This window comes from Parathielavia appendiculata, assembly GCF_033297405.1.
Source record: "Parathielavia appendiculata strain CBS 731.68 unplaced genomic scaffold N657scaffold_1, whole genome shotgun sequence".
Lineage (NCBI taxonomy): Eukaryota > Fungi > Ascomycota > Sordariomycetes > Sordariales > Chaetomiaceae > Parathielavia > Parathielavia appendiculata.
The window spans coordinates 3,128,106-3,146,930 of record NW_026944220.1 but is presented as its reverse complement, the minus strand read 5'-3'; the positions used below and the strand labels follow the sequence as shown (position 1 = coordinate 3,146,930).

At 56.1% G+C, this 18,825-nt stretch overlaps 6 protein-coding genes across 6 annotated transcripts; 3 read left to right on the top strand and 3 right to left on the bottom strand.

Annotated features, from left to right (window-relative positions):
* The first annotated feature begins 206 nt into the window (after positions 1-206).
* Positions 207-4,485, top strand: N657DRAFT_668203 (large subunit of L-aminoadipate-semialdehyde dehydrogenase). Its single transcript, XM_062795440.1, has 3 exons — positions 207-856; positions 934-1,886; positions 1,938-4,485. The coding sequence occupies exons 1-3, from the start codon at positions 572-574 to the stop codon at positions 4,219-4,221; spliced, it is 3,522 nt and encodes a 1,173-aa protein (XP_062652906.1). The 5' UTR covers positions 207-571; the 3' UTR covers positions 4,222-4,485.
* Positions 4,486-4,973: 488 nt separating this feature from the next.
* On the top strand, positions 4,974-7,065 carry N657DRAFT_660587 (uncharacterized protein; the record flags this gene model as incomplete). The annotated part of the gene is made up of 7 exons (XM_062795054.1): positions 4,974-5,267; positions 5,322-5,457; positions 5,506-5,660; positions 5,720-6,036; positions 6,094-6,269; positions 6,360-6,711; positions 6,816-7,065. Exons 1-7 carry the CDS (start codon positions 5,031-5,033, stop codon positions 7,063-7,065), a joined length of 1,623 nt encoding a protein of 540 aa, XP_062652905.1. The 5' UTR covers positions 4,974-5,030.
* A 383-nt stretch (positions 7,066-7,448) lies between these two features.
* Positions 7,449-10,224, bottom strand: N657DRAFT_55005 (Pkinase-domain-containing protein). The gene is made up of 5 exons (XM_062787889.1): positions 10,020-10,224; positions 9,514-9,917; positions 9,351-9,404; positions 8,940-9,184; positions 7,449-8,884 (listed from the first exon to the last, which is right to left on the bottom strand). Exons 1-5 carry the CDS (start codon positions 10,057-10,059, stop codon positions 7,819-7,821), a joined length of 1,809 nt encoding a protein of 602 aa, XP_062652904.1. The 5' UTR covers positions 10,060-10,224; the 3' UTR covers positions 7,449-7,818.
* Positions 10,225-12,312: 2,088 nt separating this feature from the next.
* N657DRAFT_639696 (uncharacterized protein) lies at positions 12,313-13,398 on the bottom strand. Its single transcript, XM_062791816.1, has one exon. It carries the CDS (start codon positions 13,002-13,004, stop codon positions 12,798-12,800), a length of 207 nt encoding a protein of 68 aa, XP_062652903.1. The 5' UTR covers positions 13,005-13,398; the 3' UTR covers positions 12,313-12,797.
* Positions 13,399-13,968: 570 nt separating this feature from the next.
* Positions 13,969-15,056, top strand: N657DRAFT_676799 (uncharacterized protein; the record flags this gene model as incomplete). Its single annotated transcript, XM_062795925.1, has 2 exons — positions 13,969-14,512; positions 14,662-15,056. The coding sequence occupies 2 exons, from the start codon at positions 13,969-13,971 to the stop codon at positions 15,054-15,056; spliced, it is 939 nt and encodes a 312-aa protein (XP_062652902.1).
* On the bottom strand, positions 14,660-17,069 carry N657DRAFT_55466 (amidohydrolase 3). The gene has a single exon (XM_062787927.1). The coding sequence runs from the start codon at positions 16,824-16,826 to the stop codon at positions 15,138-15,140; it is 1,689 nt and encodes a 562-aa protein (XP_062652901.1). The 5' UTR covers positions 16,827-17,069; the 3' UTR covers positions 14,660-15,137.
* Between the last annotated feature and the right edge of the window lie 1,756 nt (positions 17,070-18,825).

The following is an 18,825-nucleotide window of genomic DNA, read 5'->3' as shown; positions in this document are numbered from 1 at the left end:
CGATGTTTATGACAGGGCCCTCAAAGCTTTCATTGATAGCAGCCGCTGTGAGCGCCGAATGCCAGATCCTCCCCACTTATTTGGAGAGAGACTGTTGGATTTGGCAGGTGGTCAGGGAGGGCAGTTCAGAGGTGACTAATGGCTTGGCACTAGGATTCTCATGATCAGGAAGAGGGGGTAACTGCTTGGGAAGAACACGGATAGCAGCATCATCATCAATTGAGTGGTCACCCATTCTTTTGGTGCCTAATTACTACGGTACGGTAAATTTATAGCTCTATATGCTCTGTAAAAAGGGTTAAGGGTATATCTAAACAGGTGGTGGAGGCCGGGAGGGGGGATCTGCATTCTGCGCTCTCAGCGAGAATGGATTTTGAGTGCGGGGGAGGGGCAGCAGGACTCAGTGAAATTGAGGTCCCGTTGTCGGAGCCTTGCTCTCGCTCTTGACTCACTTTGAACTCGAAAAATTCCGGGGCAATATCTCCAAGTTCTAAGTCGGATCCAAGTCCATTGACCCCCATTCTGCTCAGAGATTTTGACCGGACCATTGGCAATTTGCTCGCCGGCAACAATGGCTCAATTACCGGACCCCACCGTCGACCTCGACTGGTCGGGCTACGTCGGCTCGATCCAGGAGCACTTCCGGGCCCAGGCCGAAGCCCATCCCGAGCGTACCTGCGTCGTCGAGACCAAGTCCTCCACCACCCCCCAGAGGAGTTTTACCTATCGCCAGATCTACGAGGCTTCCAACACGCTAGCATGGTACCTGCACAACGCCGGCGTCACCAATGGGGATGTGGTCATGATCTGGGCCCACAGATCGGTCGATCTGGTTGTGGCACTGATGGGCATCCTGGTACAGTGCTTCACGGCCATCCGCCATGGCTTCCACTGCGATTGTCCGGATGTACTAACTCTTACGACTTGATCTAGGCCTCCGGCGCAACCATGACCGTTCTCGACCCTGCCTACCCTCCGGCGAGGCAACAAATCTATCTCGAAGTGTCCCAGCCGCGCGCCCTGCTCAGAATCGGCCGTGCCACCGACGAGAACGGGCCCCTGGCCCCCGTGGTCCAGAAGTACATCGACGATGAACTACAACTCAAGACCGATGTTCCCGACCTAAGGCTCCGCGACGACGGCATTCTCTATGGCGGCGAGGTGGACGGGCAGGACATATTCGCAAGCGTGAGGCAACTCGCGTCCTCTCCCCCTGACGTGGTTGTCGGTCCCGACTCGAATCCGACACTCTCCTTCACATCTGGTAGCGAGGGCCGGCCGAAGGGCGTGCTGGGCCGCCACTTCAGCTTGGTCAAGTACTTTGGTTGGATGGCTGAGCGCTTCAACCTATCCTCCGAGAGCAGATACACCTTGCTGTCAGGAATTGCACACGACCCTGTGCAGCGCGACATCTTCACACCGCTGTTCCTCGGCGCCCAGCTTCTGGTCCCTTCCCGGGAAGATATCCAGCACGAGAAGCTCGCCGAATGGATGCGTGAGCACAAGCCGACCGTCACCCACCTCACCCCAGCCATGGGTCAGATTCTTGTCGGCGGTGCTACCGCAGAGTTCCCAAGCCTGGAGCACGTCTTCTTTGTCGGCGACGTTCTGACCACGAGAGACTGCCGCGCCCTTCGACGGCTGGCCGTCAACGCCAACATTATCAACATGTATGGCACGACCGAGACACAGAGGGCTGTCAGCTACTACGAGATTCCCAGCCGGGCGCGGGACCCCGACTACCTGGACAAGCTCAAGGACACCGTCCCTGCTGGAAAGGGAATGCAGAGCGTCCAGCTCCTCGTCGTCAACAGGGAGAACCGCACAGAGATGTGCAAGATTGGCGAGGTTGGCGAGATTTTTGTCCGGGCGGCTGGCCTTGCAGAGTAAGTCCGGTTGCCAGGATTGCGCTTCCACTGCTAACGCAAGGATTTCAGGGGTTATTTGGGCGACCCAGTGCTGAACGAACAGAAGTTTCTGATGAACTGGTTCGTCGACAACGAGAAGTGGGTCGAAGCTGACCAGAAGCTCAATAAGAACGAGCCCTGGCGTCGGTATTACAAGGGTCCAAGGGATAGACTGTACCGCACTGGAGACCTAGGGCGGTACCTTGAATCAGGGGACGTTGAGTGTGTCGGTCGTGCCGATGACCAGGTCAAGATTCGTGGCTTCCGCATCGAGTTGAACGACATTGACAGCAACTTGAGCCAAAACGCTCTCATTCGCGATTGCAAGACGCTGGTACGGAGAGACCGGAACGAGGAACCCACGCTCGTCAGCTACATCGTCCCGGAGCTCAAGGAATGGCAGCGCTGGCTCCACGACCGAGGCCTGGCGGATGTGGAAGACGAGGGCGTCGAAATGGGTCCGGTTACCGTCTTTTTGCAGAAGTACAGGCGAATGCAGACCGAGGTGCGCGATCACTTGAAGACTCGCCTGCCCACCTACGCCGTACCCACCATCTACATCGTTCTCAACAAGCTCCCGCTGAACCCCAACGGCAAGGTTGACAAGCCCAACCTTCCCTTCCCCGACGTCGCTGAGAGGATAGAGGGTGCCTCCGAGGAGGACATAAAGAGTTGGGAGTCCCTCACCGAGACTGAGCGGACGGTGGCCCAGCTCTGGGCGGATATCATCCGTGGTCTGAACCCGAAGACCATCAAGAGGGACGATGGATTCTTTGACCTTGGTGGCCACAGTCTGCTAGCCCAGCAATTCCTCCTGACTGTCCGCAAGAGCTTGGGCATCGACGTCCCGATCAGCACGCTCTACGAGCACTCCAGTCTCGCTGGCTTCAGTGCCCAGGTCGACAAGATTCGGAACAACGATACTACTGCCGTAGGGCCCGAAGCAGGCGAAGCCGCCTACGCCAAATCTCTGGACGAGTTGTTGCATCAGTTGCCGGAGAAGTACCAGTCTGCCGATGGTGAGGCGCTCGCCTCACCTGGGCAGTTAACTATCTTCCTCACCGGTGCGACCGGCTTTCTGGGTTCTTACCTCGTTCGCGATGTTCTGGAGCGAACTGCTCGGAGCGTCAAGCTCGTTGCCCATGTACGAGGTGCCAAGGAGCCGTCAGCCGCTTTTACGCGTCTTCAGAGGTCGCTTCAGGGCTACGGCCTGTGGAAGGACGAGTGGAAAAGTAGGTTGAGCGTCGTCGTGGGGGACCTGTCCAAGCCCCAGCTGGGTATTGATGACGCTACCTGGCAGCAGCTCGCGCAAGAGGTCGACGTCGTGATTCACAACGGTGCCATGGTCCACTGGGTCAAGAGATACCAAGATATGATGGCATCCAACGTGCTCTCAACCATTGACGCCATGAGGCTCTGCAACGAAGGGAAGCCCAAGGTATTCTCCTTTGTCAGCTCCACCAGCGTCCTAGATACGGACTACTACATTCAATTGTCGGAGAAACAGACGAGCACTGGCCAGGGTGCCATCATGGAAGATGACGACATGAGTGGAAGCCGGACCGGTCTCGGCACGGGCTACGGCCAGACCAAGTGGGTTTCCGAACAGCTTGTCCGGGAAGCTGGCAAGCGCGGCCTGGTCGGCTCGGTCGTCAGACCCGGTTACATCCTGGGCGACTCAAAGACTGGCGTTTGCAACGTCGACGATTTCCTCATCCGTATGCTCAAGGGCTGCATCCAACTTTCTGCCCGCCCTCGCATCATCAACACAGTCAACGCCGTTCCCGTCGACCACGTCGCTCGCGTCGTCGTCGCATCCGCGTTGAACCCGATTCCAACCGGCGTTCACGTCGTGCATGTCACGGCCCACCCCCGCCTCCGGATGAACGAGTACCTTTCCATTTTGGAGTACTACGGTTATCCGACGCCCGAAGTGAGCTACGACGCGTGGAAGGAGGAGCTCGAGAAGTTTGTGTCGGCGGGCGCGCTTGAGAAGGACCAGGAGCAGCATGCGCTCATGCCGTTGTACCACTTCTGCATGAACGACCTGCCGGCGAACACGCGCGCCCCCGAGATGGACGACCGGAACGCCGTCGCCGTTCTGAAGGCGGACGCTGACAGGTGGACTGGGGTCGACGATAGCACGGGGTATAGCGTCAGTAGGGAGGACGTGGGCCGATATTTGGCTTACCTGGCGGAGATCAAGTTTGTTGGGCGGCCAAGCGGGCGGGGCAGGCCTCTGCCCAAGATGAAGCCTGAGGTGTTGGCCGCGTTGGCGGTCGGTGGGATGGGTGGGCGTGGTGGTGCACCTTAGAGGTGTCCATTGGGTGGTCCCCAGTCCCGTGCCGGCAGTTGATATCTCTGACGCAGTGAATCCCCCAGAGCATCGGCTGTTCTGCAGCTCCGAATCCAGCTCTACCAGGAATCGCAATGTCAAAAGTGGCTTTCTACCGTGCATAACATGATTTTCTGGGGGCCCGCTACATGTTGTTGGTTACGTTCGGTCACAAGGGGCTTGAGACGTGAAACACTAGGTATGTAGCTAACATACCATTCAATAAGCAATTAACATGCCAACTCTCACCCACTGCTGGTACTTTCACTTTCAACCAGCTGAACCAAGGAAGTCTGATCATCCATCTGATGGCAACAACACTAGCACTCTTTCGCGTCCGCACAGAAGTCCCGCAGAGCATGGGGCCTGATTCTGGATCTGTTTAGTGTGTCGGGTCCCCGCACGAGGTCTTGATGGTACTAAAAGAACCGGCGCCAACCCTCTGCCGTCCACATTGATTGATGTCAGATAATGTTTGATGCCATTCTCATTCCACCCTGTCATAGGCTCGCTCATTTAGCCTTAGAACAAACGAAGCTGTCTATGACATGGCACCTTCCCATGCGGCGGCTTGAACTTAGCCAGCGTTCATCCGTACAATATACAGCTGACCCACAACGATCCCTTTGACTCGGTACTTCAGAGTCAGGGGCTGCTGTGCTCTCGGGTTGACTGATAAGCCAGCTGTGTCCATATATCAAGTTTTCCAAACACTGCTCTGCCTAGTGTTTGCTTACTCTACCCGAGCTATTACCCTTCCTTGCACGTCGTTGCAACAGATTGCCGTCATGAAGATCCCCGCTGGCACGGTCCTTCCCTTTGCGCCTTGGGTTGCGCCAAAAGCAGCCCTAAGAGGTGTCCAAGACATCACCTCCGAGTCTGCTCTGGCTGTTATCCGTGCCGCTGGGGCAAGTGCCACCTGTGAGTGGTTCGAGCAGCCAATAGACCACAAAAACAGGAGCATGGGGACATGGCAGCAGTTGTACTGTGTCAACCCTCAGTGGTGGGTTGGTCCCGGATCTCCGGTAAGGTTCAGATTTTCAAGCATCTTACCTGTCATTCCATTGAACTTTTGGCAGGTGGTGCTCATGACTCCCGGCGAAACGCCCATCACAACGGCCATCAACTCCGCCCGCGGATACACATACTTGAGCAACACGACCTTGTCCGGCGCATACGCCGAGGCTCTTGGAGCGGCCGCGGTTGTGGTCGAGCGTGGGTACTTCCGCCCGAACAAGGTTACCTGCTAAGCAAAGACAATAGATCGTTACTTCGGCGGATCGTCCCCGTATGAAGGCTTTGACTCCGAGACTCTCCAGTACTTGAACATGGAGCAGGCCGCAGCAGACATGGTCAACTTTGCCCAGAATGTCGCCTTCCCATTCGACGAGGAAAAGTCAAGTGTAGCATCAAAGGCAGCAAGTTTTAATCAGCATGACTACGAGAATGACCAGAAAAAAGACTGACTGGGACACAGCCATGGTTGTATTGGGGAGCGTCATACTCGGCCACGCTCGGGAGCTGGATTGAGCGCTTCCATCCTGGCGTCTTCTACGCCTACCACCTCAGCAGCGCCACGGTCGAAGCCAACACGGACAACTGGTATTACTACGATACCATCAGGAAAGGCATCGACAGCTACCGCAAGGACACGAGCTGCAGTCTCGCGCTTACCGAGGTGGTCGAGTTTGTCGACAGCTTCTTGCTTGCATCTCCCGTCAACAGCACAGAAGTTGACGCCTTGAAGCAACTCTTTGGAGCGACCTTCCCTATTGCCGACGATGACTTCGCCTAGTAGGTTCTTGGTGCATTTTGATATCCGAGACCTCTTGTGCTGATCTCTCTTGTTAGTGCAATTGCAACCCCATTCCGGTACTGGCAAGAGACCGGAGGCTACCGCGACGTCCTCGAGATGTGCGATGTCATCGTCAGCTCCCAGGAAACCGAGGAAAACAAGGTCCTCGGCACCGTTCCAGCCTCGGTAGCGACCTACGCGGCCTACTTCCGCATAAACTTCCGCGACTCAAGTATTGTCTTTTTCTTTTCCTCCCCCCACCCATCCACTCGCACAAATCCATCATCCATATAATTGACACATGTCCTTTTGCCCACTGTAGCTTGCACCTACTTCGACGTCTGGGGCCAAGAGGACCCGCTCTGGTGCCTCAACACGCACGACCTGCTAAACCCATTCTTCGAGGCGCGCACGCTCGGCAACCCGTGGCGGACCTGGTACTGGTTCCTGTGCAACGAGCCGCTGGCGTCGTGGGCGACGGGCGCGCCCGAGGGCACACCGTCCATCGTCTCGCGCCGGATTGACCCGCACTACTGGCAGCGCCAGTGCGAGATGCACTTCCCGCCCGAGAACGGCCAGCGGTACGGCAGCTCCAACGGCAAGACACCCGACGGCCTCAACAGCCGGACCGGCGGCTGGCTGCGGAACTCGACGAGGGTCATCTGGACGAGCGGGCGAGTGATACCTACCTTACTTACCTTGAGTGGTTGACAGTACATGGCTATTGACCCTCTCGATGAAGACATCGATCGAAGCTGACATACTGAACCTGCCATAGTGAATTCGACCCCTGGCGCGCCACCGGCATGTCGAGCGAGATCCGCCCCGGCGGCCCGCTCCAGTCATCCGACAATGTCGCCGTGTTCCTCATCAAGAACGCCGAGCATGCCGACGACGCCCTCACCGCGAGGGGGCTGGCGAATCTCAAGATGAAGGTCAACCCCGAGGTCGTCAAGGTCCAGGAGCAGTCCATTGAGCTCATGAAGAGATGGGTTAGCCAATACCTGCTCGGGGAGCAGGGCAAGTAGGTCCGGGCCAGCATGGGAAACACGGTATTGGGAATCCTGGATGACTCTTGTTGTCGGCGTGGTTTGTCCAGAGCTTATCTATATCGAGCTGCTCACATTGCTAGAAGCATGTTCAGGTGCACATATTGTACTGGACATAATAGCACAGGAAGGTCGGCTCGGGCCAGGACCCAACCTGAAGATCACACGCAGAGAAATCTCACAACCTGATCTAACTCATAGCACAACAGCAGTCCACGGACTGTTAAGGCAGAGTTGATTTTATCCGCCAACCACGCCCCTCCTCTCCCCCCACACCCCAAAATAAGATCCCTGTGTATCTGTATACCACGGCCGGCCATGGAAGACTCATGCCGAGGAGACCAATGCAATACAGGAAGTGACATCAAGCGAAGGAAGGTACGTGACCAACTCGGAGGAAAGTAAAAGAGACGAGAACTTGATGCAAAAGCAGAAGCAGAGTATACCTAAACCATGATACCGTTACCAAACCACGCTCTCTGTTACCCCCGTTGCCACTCCGCTACATGTTCACTCGGGCGTTCCGCTTGGGCCCCGTAACCATCCCAGCTTCTCAACTACAGCACTCTCAGTAAGTGACCGCCTATCGAGTTTTGCCCGCCGGCTTGCCGTGACGCCGAGCGGCGCAACAGAGCGGGTGTCGGCCTTTGGCTGCGATGTGATCGCCGCCGCGTTCGTATCCCCGACCTGTAACCGGGGGACCTTGCTACCCAGCTGCTCAGCAGTGGCATCCTACGCCACCCTGGCAGCGGGCTTCATACCACGACGACCAAGCAGTGTGGCGCCATCCAGGTTCAGCTCGAAAGCACCCTTCTGCCTGTTCCGCTCACGCACCTGCTGCCGCGCCGCCGCAGCAACGGCAGCCGAGTGCTGACCGTACCCGCGCTGCTCGACAGCGGCCGCCGGCGGAGGGTGCGCTTTCCTCTCACGGTCGCGGCCGCGCTGTTCCTGGTCCTGAATCTGCGTGTTGCGCATGCTCTGCTCGAGTTGTTGAGTAGAGTTGCCGTTGGCCTTGGGGACGTACTCGACCGTGTCTTCGTCGGTCATCTCCTCGTCCTCGTCGAGCCCGCCGAGCCGTGACACGCCGGCTTTGGCGCCGATCTGTTTCTTCCGCCTGCCCTCCTCCTCTTGCCTGTGGACTGCATAGCCGACATCAAAGACCTCGCGCAGGTTGATGGCGGCTGGAGAGCGGAAGTCGTAGCGCTTGTCGCCCTCGACGATCTTGGTCATGTCGAACGCACGCAGCGGTTGGTCTGTCGACATCGCTTTCCTCTCGTCGCGTGGCGTCGGCCCAGACTCGCGGATCCATGGGTGGGCGAGGAACTCCTTGATCGTGTATCGCTTTTCCGGGTCCACGCAGAGCAGGTGCGAGATCAGATCCTGAGCCGACTTGCTGATATCGTCCCACCACGGTGACAGGAAGGTGTATTGGCCTTTCGCCACCTTTTCGGTGAGCACCTCGATGCTCTCGTCGTAGAAGGGCGGAAATCCACAGAGCAGTGTGTACAACACGCAGCCCATGGCCCACATGTCAACTGACTTGGAATACCTCTCATCCTTCACAATTTCGGGGGCCGTGTAGCCGACCGTGCCGCAAGGGGTCATGGTCTGGTTGTCCCATACGATCTTTGAAAGGCCAAAATCGGCAATCTTGATTTGTCCAATGCCGCCGGCGCCAACACCCTTGATGAACTCGCCCTCGTCCACCTTGTCCTCGTCCCCTGGCTGCTTGGGCTTTGGGTTCTTTGATGGGACAAATGGAATGGGCACGAAGAGGATATTTTCTGGCTTGATGTCGCTGTGTATTGTGAGTAAGCCGAGTGGGCAACTCTCCGGGAACGTCATGTACGTACCGATGTACAATCCCCCTCTCCTCGTGCAAATATTCCAACGCCTTTGCGACCTGCGTGATGACATGGCGTGATAGATCCTCGCTGAAGTAGGTCAAACGCACAATCTGGTGGAATAGTTCCCCCCCTGGGGCAAGCTCGAGGATAATGTAGTAGTACTGCCGAGACTCCGAGAAGTCGATAAGTTTGATGATGTTCGGGTGGTCTATCTGGCGCATGATTTGTACTTCCTTCAGAATATTCGCCCTCTGCAGCATAGTTAGCCCTCATCGACAACGATGAAAAGGATCCGAACGGCGCCGGCACTTGACTCGGAGCTAAACGCAAACCGCTGGCAGGTTCGAAACGATTCGAGCGAGCCGTCGGTGGAACAAATGCACCAGGATGTTAGAAAGAAAAGGAGATTCTTCGCACCTCTGCGGCCTTTGGCGCCTTTGGTTTAAAGTCTGGATGAAGGTGTTTGTTGCTCTAGAATTGGCCCTAGAGTTGGTAAAGGGAACTTGGACGAAGGGAAAACGAAAGACGCGCAAGGAGAAGGAGTTGGCGAGGAACGGCACGACCCCCCGTGGTCACATACCTGCATGCTGTTCATCTCGTACTTGCGGACGACCTTGATGGCAACCTCCCCGGCGATCCCCTCGCGGTCTCGGGCTCGGTAGACGTTGCTGAAAGCGCCGTCGCCCATCTTCTCGACGAGCTCCCACCGCTCGAGGCCCGGGTAGTGGGGGAACTTGCTCTTGCTCTCATTCTCCTCTGCGACGAGCTTTGCAATATTCTCATCGGGTATCCGCTTGTGCTGTTTTGCCTTGACCTCTACCGCTAGTGGCTGGTGTGGCTCGTGGTGCTGAGCGGCAGCATGGTTGTGGGACGCAGACGAAGCGCCGAAGATGGGTTCTGTCACTCTTGCGGCCATCGTGGCCTTTCCGGGCTGTTGTTGTTTTGGCGGGGGGCTGTCATGATCAACGGCGCGAGCTTGCTTGCCTGATTATGACGCCGTGACATCAGCTTGTCTGTCCAAACCACAGCGTCCAGGCTGACCCAACCAGCGAGCCAGCCTAGGCCTGCCGGAACAGGGGGACTTACCGTGGCGGATAAAGTTTTTGAGTTGCTGTATTGTCGACATTTTGGGCTTGCGTGACTTTTCCTTACGCCCTTTTTCTTACTAGGAGCTTCCTCTGGCGGAGTGTCGAGTCCTGGCAGTGAAGAATCCCCCCAGAATTCCCTTGGTTGGGTTGGGCAGCGCAAGCAAGCGGCGTTAAGTAGTGTCAAAAATTGCCGGTTGACGTCGGGCAAAAGTCTTGATTGATGCTATTGGCAAACTGACTCGGTTCAAGGGCGGTTCGCGACTGCAGGGAACGGGGACGGTGATTTGTGAGGGTAGGATATCCAACGGCAGGCGGGACGCTTCGCGGCGTATCGAACCTCTGGGAGGGAGAGTCTTGAGAGAAAGAAAAATGGTGCCTGGGTCAAGAAGCCAGGGGGGTTTGAAAGACCAAATAAGGTATGGGATGCAGTGTCGAGGGTTGAGGTCACTGTCGGGTGGCTGCAACCAAGGAACTGACTGCAGGTGCTGCGTAACCGGTCAAGTGAGTTCTGGGTGGTGGGGATGGAAGTCGCTTCCTTCTAATGCGCCGTCTGAGGTTGGCGCTTTTGCTGCTCAAGCACCGTCTGTCATCATACAGTCCAGTATCCGGCGCAAAGTTATCGGACAGTTGTCTGAAACTGCCAGGCTGCAGCAGTGTGCAAAGGGTCGCTGGTCATCTGGTGAGGAGCATGCGGCGGAGCCAAGATAACAGGGGCTGTGGATAACAGGCGGAGATGTGAACTCAGCCAAGCAGGCCTGAATATTTGCCGATTCGCGACGCTGAGGACGTCGAAAAGTCAGAAGTCAGATAGTCAGACTGACGATTCAAAACTGGGAGTTTGCAGCACAGAAAGGCTGAAAGGCGGCTTCTGGTTTAGTTTTTCGCACAAAACTGGAAAGTCCAACTTTCTCAATCACCCCATGTTGGCGCAGCTGGGCAGCGTGCCCTTGCTTTCACGGCAGAGCATTTCCAAGTGCGTCCAAGGTTGGTGTGAAAGGACCCTCCTATGACGTAGTGCGTAGCGTCATTAGCGCCAGCGCCGGATATTAGTGCGGCTTTGCAATCAGCTGCGTCACAGTTTCTTGGCAACATTTGTGAAAATGGGTGCTTTTTCCTTAGGCGCGGTGCCGCCTAATGCGTCTCATCCAGGGGCGACCGTAAACTTTGAGGCCTTTTGTATCCGAGCTGACTTCAGCTTCTCATTCCGGTTCTACCACAGTACAAAGCAGCGGACTTAAAGATTTCAGGTTCCCTCTTTGATAATTGCATCTTGGTAGGAAGTTGGTTCCTTTTGGGAGAAGGACTCATAGGTCAGGGGGCCTCATGTACCCCGCACCCCCACTTCAACGTCAACCAGATACGATAAATAACATTACAACGAAGGTGAGAATCTAATCCGTCCTTCGCTGCCCATGAGTGTGCCGGTGAATCTCGAGCACTGCGCTGTCGTCGATGTCCAGTCAAATTTTCACGTACCCTTGACAAACCACAGTGAGATGGCAAAATTGGTAGCATGTGAATCCAAGTCCTCCAAGATCTGGCCGGCATTGACATGAAGACGGCACGTCACGGGGACCTGAATGAGCCTGACTCGCCTGAGTCATGAGGGCCATCAAAGCGTTTCTCAGGAACACAAAGCTGAAATCGAGGCGACAAAACATATCCGATGGCCACCGGGCGTATCTCTCATTCCCGCGACGTTGTCGCTGAGCCCGAGTCGACTCGCTTTTATGGAGCAGTCGCCAAGATGACCTGGGTTTTGGGATTCTGCGTTCAGAAAACCTGGCTCTCGCCTGGGTAGCACGGCACGGGTTGCTGCATACATACATTCATGTGTGGGCTTCCCACATGGGGAACGGTTGTCGATCTGTTCTCTGGGCATGATTCCGCCTCCCCGTCGTTGGACTGCCTGGTCCGTAACCCGCGACTTTGGGGCTGAGACACTGAGACGAGCCTAGACGTCATGGCCGTTACAAGCTTCGCCTGACAAAGCCGAAACCGCGGGGCAGAGCGGAGTTGGTATTTATGAAGACCTCAGTAGTCTCAAGAACGCAACAACTTCAATGCTTCCCAACATACGGGCAGTGCTTCGAAGTTCGAGCATTCGAGTCCAGTTGTTTGACCGTGATATTACAGTCAGACCTCCGAGGTGTCCTCAGAGGTGTCACCCCGCCTGGCGACCCCCAGGGCTCGAGGAATCCAATGCTTCGCCCTGCAACATACCAGGTTCAACCGTCTTTTCCTTCTCACTTCAGCTCTCTGCAGCAGGCTTTTGCCTCCGTCTTTTGAAGAAAAAATAATTATTATTATTATGATTATTATTTTTCTTGGTTCGGAGGACTAACTTGAGGAATCCTGCAGGTGCCACTCAATGAGCCTCCTCCGGCTTATACTTCTTCACGTTGAAGACATATAAAATATCTCATACAACTTTCCACTCATCGCAGACCTGCGGAGAAGTCTCGTCTCGTACCGGCCAAGAAAACTGACAACTAACGGTATACGCGTCCCGATCCGTTCTGTCGCAAAACGGGCATGTGCCGCACCAGCTTTAGCTGGATACGGACGCCCGGTTCTTTGATCCTTCCCTTCCGTAACTTGCTTCTACTTAACTTTGACTTTAGACTTTGTACGGCTGTGTGTTGAGACCGCAACGCCCGCGATGAAGTACGAGACGGATGATCAACGCTCAAGTAGGGAAACTAGAGTCTCAACTGACTTGGTGCTGGTGGGCTGCAGCCGGTCTGACATATGATCCTCGTCGCCAGCTACCCTCTCAGACCACTCTTGACGCCGCATTCAGTGCAAGAGCTTCCGCCATGACGGGCACGAAGTCAGATTGACATCGTCCACATTGCCAATCATGACTTGGCCCGCAAGAAGCATGTTCGGCAGAAAACGTCCCAACAGCATGCATTTCGACACCGTCTGGTATTACACATGGCAGGCCTGCCTCCGGAGCGAGCGTCTTTCCCATCTTCATCTTAGGTGTTCTCAAGCTAGTTGGTCTTTAGTATGCTCTACATTCCACTTACACTGCACCAAGACTTGGACTTTCTGAAACGTTGCTAGAAGCCGCCGCCTATCTGAAGTGTCAATTTTAAAGAACAAGCATAATTGCCTGGTGCATGAGTTCTCAAACCAAAAATCGCAGACAACACATCCGGTTACTAGAACGCCTTCACCCGCAACCAAAGCCAGCCCTCTCGTGCCGCGCCGAAAGACGACAGGCCCGTCCTCGGGTGGGAAACCGGGTCGAAACACCCTGCCAAGCGGCATCCGGCCGGCGACAGCGTGGATTGGTGGAGTAAAGGTCTCGGCGTCGTGGAGTAAGGTCTCGGCGTCGTGGAGTAAGGTCTCGGCATCGTGGCAGTCCAACGCTGTCATCTTCCGAAATACCCGGACGGGACTAGGCCGGCTCTCGGGGCCCTGGATACCTCAGACTTGGGAGTCTCCATGGGTGTCTCCAACGGCTTTCCGGGACATTCCCCGATCTGAACCTCATTTGAGCAAACTCATACCAAGCATATTATTACTACCATCCAATGGATGCAAACACCACCTGCAACGTTCCGGCTATGCCACCCGAACCAGCCACCCTCTTGTGACACCCACCCAACGCCTCTGTGGTTATGCTAGCGTTGATCGAAATGGCAGCCTGAGATTCGGCATTTCAACCTCGCCGGCCAGTAACATCTGACTCTCGGAAGACCATGCTCCTGGGTCCCAGGTTCTGGTCACGGTGAGGGTCAACTAAGGGTTCCCCCATTGTTACCTAAGGACCCTACCTAATTACCTGACCTTTCCTCAAAACTCTGGTTAGATCTCTGGTGTTCGCTTGCTCTCTCCATAACACTCGAGTCGGGCTGAGCGATGCGAGCAGATCTCCCATTCGTATCGGAATCTGAGGTCTGACCCGAGCCGCTGAAACGCTCAGTGCTATCATCATGGCACCGACCGACATCCTCAAAGCTACCGGCATCTGGGCAGGAGGGCTTCTCCTCGGTCTCGGCCTACCGTATCTCCCGCACCTGTCTTCGTCTCGTCTCACGTCCTTCATTGGCGACTTTCCGATGCCAGATTACCCGTTGGCCTTCCCATTCTTCAAGAATACCACAGATTCCACTGCCGCCGACAACCTCAAGCAGTTCGTTTGCGACACTTCGCACACATACAGGACAGAGCTCGTCAGTCTGGAGCCACTCATCATCTACATCCACAACCTCGTCACGCCCATCGAGATCGAGTCCCTCCTCGAGACGGCCGAGCCGAGATTCGCACCATCCCAGGTGACCAAGTACGGCCGGCAGCAGCAAACCTCGGACCGGACCTCGAGTTCCGCAGGCTTGCCGCGCGATGACCCAGCCGTCAAGTGTGTTCTGGCCCGGACACGGAAGTTCCTAGGTACGATGCTACGCGATGGGTGGGACGAGATGGGGCCTCCCCAGTTGGTCAGGTATAGCTCTGGGCAACGCTTTAACGTCCACCACGGTACGTCAAATTCGTGCTCCTTTTGCCCCTTTCAAGATGTCTCGGGGTTCACAAGGGTCGCTTGTCCCTAAAGCAGCACCCATTGCCAATGAAATACTCCTGAGTCACGCTTAATAGGTAGACAAGCAATGACTGATTTTGTTGGACAGACTGGTTCGAGATTCCTCAATGGGCCCCAGACGGCAGCATGCGCAGGTGGAACCGCGTGGCGAGCTTCTTTGCCATTTTGCAAGACAACTGCACAGGCGGAGAGACTCACTTTCCGTATGCTAAACCGATCACGTTCCCTAGCCCTCGGGGCGAAGCCATGTGGCAGGGTGAAGTAGCCCAAAAACAAGGCGAAGAAGCGGCAAAGCCACTGTGGAGAGAGCACGAGGATGGTGGGCTTGCATTCAGGCCTGTGGCTGGAAACGCGATCTTCTGGGTGAACCTGCAAGCAAACGGGTCCGGCGACGCTCGAACCAACCACGCCGGTTTGCCCCTGGAGTCTGGGCGGAAGACGGCCATGAACATCTGGCCAAGGCAATACTACCCCTATGAGTGAGCATGTGTACAAATGGCAATGCACTGCAGGTTTCAGTTCAACTGCCGCACCAGCTTGCTCCGATGCTTATACCCGTCGATCCTACGCGGGCCATACTCTGCCACCATCGAACCACGTCTCGGCCACCCTCGCATCCATCAGCTTCTCCTTCTCCCACTCCATGTCGACGATCACAAAGTCGGCCTTGTGCCCCTTCTCGAGCACGCCTACCCTGTGGTCATCAAAACAGCTGTACGCGGCACCTTCAGTGGCCGCAGCCACTGCCTCGCAAAGCCCAAGGGCAAAGTGCGGGTTTACTGCTGTCTCCATCTCCGGCTCACGGTATGACCTCCGCGTCGTGCCCACATAAATGTTCCCCAACGGTGTATGGGGTGCGGTTGGCGCATCGCTGCCGAGCGCAAGCGGTGCTCCCAAATCGGCAAACTCGCGATAGGCGAATGCTCTCCCGCACCTGTGCTCGCCCAGCAGCCGTGGCCACGCCTTGAGAATGGCCGGATCAGCATGAACTGGCTGGATTGAGGCCGTGATCCGCCCCTGCCCGAGCCGGGCTGCTTCCTCCTCAGTCGCCAGCTCCAGATGCTCTACGCGTGGCCTCCGCTCGCGGTTCGCAAATTTTGTCAGTACGTCGACCACCATCTTCACCGTCGCGTCCCCGATAGCGTGCAGCGCAACCTGCAACGCGGCCTCATCCGCCCGCTTGACAACCGGCTCCAGTTGCTCGGCCGTCCAGAGCGGCACCTCGAAATGCCCGTTGTGCGCATACGGCTCCGACAAGCCCGCCGTACAGGCGTCTACAATCCCATCACAAATCACCTTGATCCCCACGATCCTGCAGTCCGGCGTCGTGGAGGCGTTGAACCGGCTTGCCAACTCGATGGCCCTGTCGACCTGCTTCAACCTGTCCTCCTCCCTCCCACAAGGCTTCACCAACCAATATGCCGCAATCCGCATCGGGATCCCGCCCTTCCCCTCCTCCCTTTCCCTCAACGCCTGCAGCGCCTCCCACGCCCCCTCGTCCATGGCCATGTCAATCATGCCCGTGTACCCGGCCTCATGGTACGCCGCGACCGCCGCCCGGATAGCCGCCATGCGCTCGTCCATGGTCGCCACGCGCGCCAGGTACGGCCACACGTACGTGATGTTGGCCGCCTCGCTAAACACGCCCGTCAGCCTTCCTTCAGCGTCCCTCTCGATGATGCCGCCCGGAACGTCCTGCCACTCGGTGGCGCCGAGCTCGGCGATGCCGGCGCTGTTGCACCACGTCGAGTGCAGGTCCTTGGAGTCGACCAGGATGGGCCGGTTCTTCTGGCCCGTCCCGTGGTCGTCGTCGAGGTCGTCGAGATCGGACGCCCGCGCGCCGTCGGGCGTCATGCTGTGCATCCATCCGCGGCAGAGGATGCGCGGGACGTCCGGGTGGGCGGCGGCGTAGGACCGGATGGTGGCGCGAATGTCGGCGAGGGACTTGCACTTGCCCAGGTCGAGCTTGTTGAGCGCCTGGCCCAGCAGCATCAGGTGCATGTGTCCGTCAACGAAGCCGGGGAGGATGGTTTTTTTGCCCTGCAGGTCGTGTACGGTTACATTGTGGGAGGCGAGGGCTGCGGCGATGGGTGCGTCCGAGGCAGAACCGACATGCTCGATTTGGGAACCGCGGATGAGCATGCACGAGGCGAAGGTGGGCGGCCGGTGCAGCCCCGCGTTGATTCCGGGCTTGACGCCAGACAGGAAGACCTTTCCGTTGGTGAAGAGCGTTGCGGGGGCTGCCATCGTCATGGCTGTTTGTATTCGGTTGCTCTAAAGATTCAGGACTGGCGAACTGCTTCAAGTTGCTCTCTTCAGACTTTGGTAGTGAAGATCTTTGTATGCAAGGTGATTAGTTCTCAGTTCTGAAGCGTGAACATGTGTGAAAAAGTTGGGCTCGGGCAGCATCGGCAGCTAATCGATCAATCTGATAAGCTTAAGCATCTCCCTCTTCTGCCAGTCCCATCGCAGCAGGGCTGCTCATCCGAGGTGGAACTCAGGGGAAGCTCCGAAGCGGGGTTACCTGGCCGAGGACCGGAGCGCCGGTCAAGGAGCTGGGTTGGACCGTTTGGTAGGTACAGATTCGGTTAGAGAGCCAGCTGTTATGTGCAAAAGGGCATAGCCATCTGACTTGGGCAGAGAGGAAGACGGAAGAGATCAAACTTCCAAAAGCCTAGCGTGAAGTCGTGCTGCAGCACCCGGACTCCCCGATTTGTCCAACTACGGCCTCAGCAATGCATGGTCGCTACGGCGAGGCCACCGTCACCGAGGCCCGTCTATGTGCGCCATTCATGTCCTGGATGTGCTAGGAATGGCCATGTTTTGGTGGTTTCAGGGGACTTCTTTGGTGGTAGGAAAGGCAGGCAAAGTGCCCCGACACTGTCGTCAAGCACAACAGATACTCTAACCATAGGCGATAGGGACAGTATCAAGAGTAACTACTGTATAACTAGAACCCTAAGTTGGAGAATAGGCTAAATATTTCCTATACTCTCGATCTTTCCCTCTAGCTTCCCTTCATCTTCTAACTAGTCGTTCTCCTCTTCCAAGTCCTCTTCCTCTTTTCTGATAACGTTAGCCTTTCCGTCTTTCCCCTTTGACTTCCTATTCTTCTTCCTTTTGAAATCCCTCTCCTTGTTTCCCTGTTTCTCTCTTTCTCTTTTTCCGCTATATCTTCCCTTTCTCTTTCCCTTAGTAATTTGTTTATCGGTTTTTTTCTTCTTTTTCCTCTTCTCTTTCTTCTTCTTTCTGCTTTCTCTCCCTTTTTTCGTTTTCTTTTCTCTACTTTTCTTGCTCCCTTTGTTTCCTCTTCCTCTTCTTCTTCCTCTTCCTCTTCTTCTTCCTCTTCCTCTTCTTCTTCCTCTTCCTCTTCTTCTTCCTCTTCCTCTTCTTCTTCCTCTTCCTCTTCCTCTTTCGCTGTAGGCAGCCTAACCCTAAAGCTGCTACCTTTCATAAAGCGAATGGCGTTCCTGGCCAAGATCCCAACTCTGTCATGCCAGCTCATGAACTTGAGGATTACCTTAGGCGCTCCTCGAGTCCTGCCGAAAGTAAAGTTAACAGGGCTGCTTGCGAACTGGGCCGAGAATTCGCCTGGGAAAATACTAAACATGCTGCTGCCTTAAAGGTGCCTCCGACTATCCGCGCCTATCCATTCCGCGAACGAGTTGCCTGGTCTCCCAGGTGGAGGTCGTGAGGATAGACTCCGAATTCCTCAGTGCTGTGATGGAGGCTGCGGCTTGCGTCAAGTTCCAAGGTACTGCCCTTGGGGCTACCTACCTTACCTACCTTACCTGCAGGCAAAAGCGAGGCTCTCGACGTTTTTGAAGCAAGGATCGAGCTGCTCATCCGACAAAAGTCTCATGAAATGATTACTGGACGCTTCGGATCCACTTGCCCCCCGAGTCATCAACACGGCGGCCGGTCGGCCGGACAGGTCTTGGCAACCCTTCACCAAAGCTGGCCGAGTTTTCGCCGACATGGAAACCGCGCTTTGCCTGCTTTGCTCGAGTACTAGCGTACCGATAACGAACGCCGCATCATAAGCCGCATCCCAAGCTTCCCGGCAGAACCTTCGTGTTCGATCGCGGGGTCCAAGTTCGGATAGACGCGGTTGATGCAGCTTCGAGCCAGGCCCAAAACAAGGAGTCCCACGTCTGACGTTACAAGACTGCCTTCGACCGAGTGGTCGGATTTGGCCGAAGATCAGCATGGCGCGTTAGCGTCAATGCACCCCGTAACTGTTGCAAGGGGC

What these genes read in the sequence shown, in the direction of transcription:
- N657DRAFT_668203 (XM_062795440.1), top strand. Translation starts at nt 572, where the DNA reads ATGGCTCAATTACCGGACCCCACCGTCGACCTCGACTGGTCGGGCTAC. An exon ending in TGGCACTGATGGGCATCCTG is followed by an intron (nt 857 to 933) that starts GTACAGTGCTTC and finishes GACTTGATCTAG; the next exon opens with GCCTCCGGCGCAACCATGAC. An exon ending in CGGGCGGCTGGCCTTGCAGA is followed by an intron (nt 1,887 to 1,937) that starts GTAAGTCCGGTT and finishes CAAGGATTTCAG; the next exon opens with GGGTTATTTGGGCGACCCAG.
- N657DRAFT_55005 (XM_062787889.1), bottom strand. Translation starts at nt 10,059, where the DNA reads ATGTCGACAATACAGCAACTCAAAAACTTTATCCGCCACG. An exon ending in CAAAAACTTTATCCGCCACG is followed by an intron (nt 9,918 to 10,019) that starts GTAAGTCCCCCT and finishes CGTCATAATCAG; the next exon opens with GCAAGCAAGCTCGCGCCGTT. An exon ending in ACGAGATGAACAGCATGCAG is followed by an intron (nt 9,405 to 9,513) that starts GTATGTGACCAC and finishes GGCCAATTCTAG; the next exon opens with AGCAACAAACACCTTCATCC.
- N657DRAFT_639696 (XM_062791816.1), bottom strand. Translation starts at nt 13,004, where the DNA reads ATGAAGATGGGAAAGACGCTCGCTCCGGAGGCAGGCCTGCCATGTGTA.
- N657DRAFT_55466 (XM_062787927.1), bottom strand. Translation starts at nt 16,826, where the DNA reads ATGACGATGGCAGCCCCCGCAACGCTCTTCACCAACGGAAAGGTCTTC.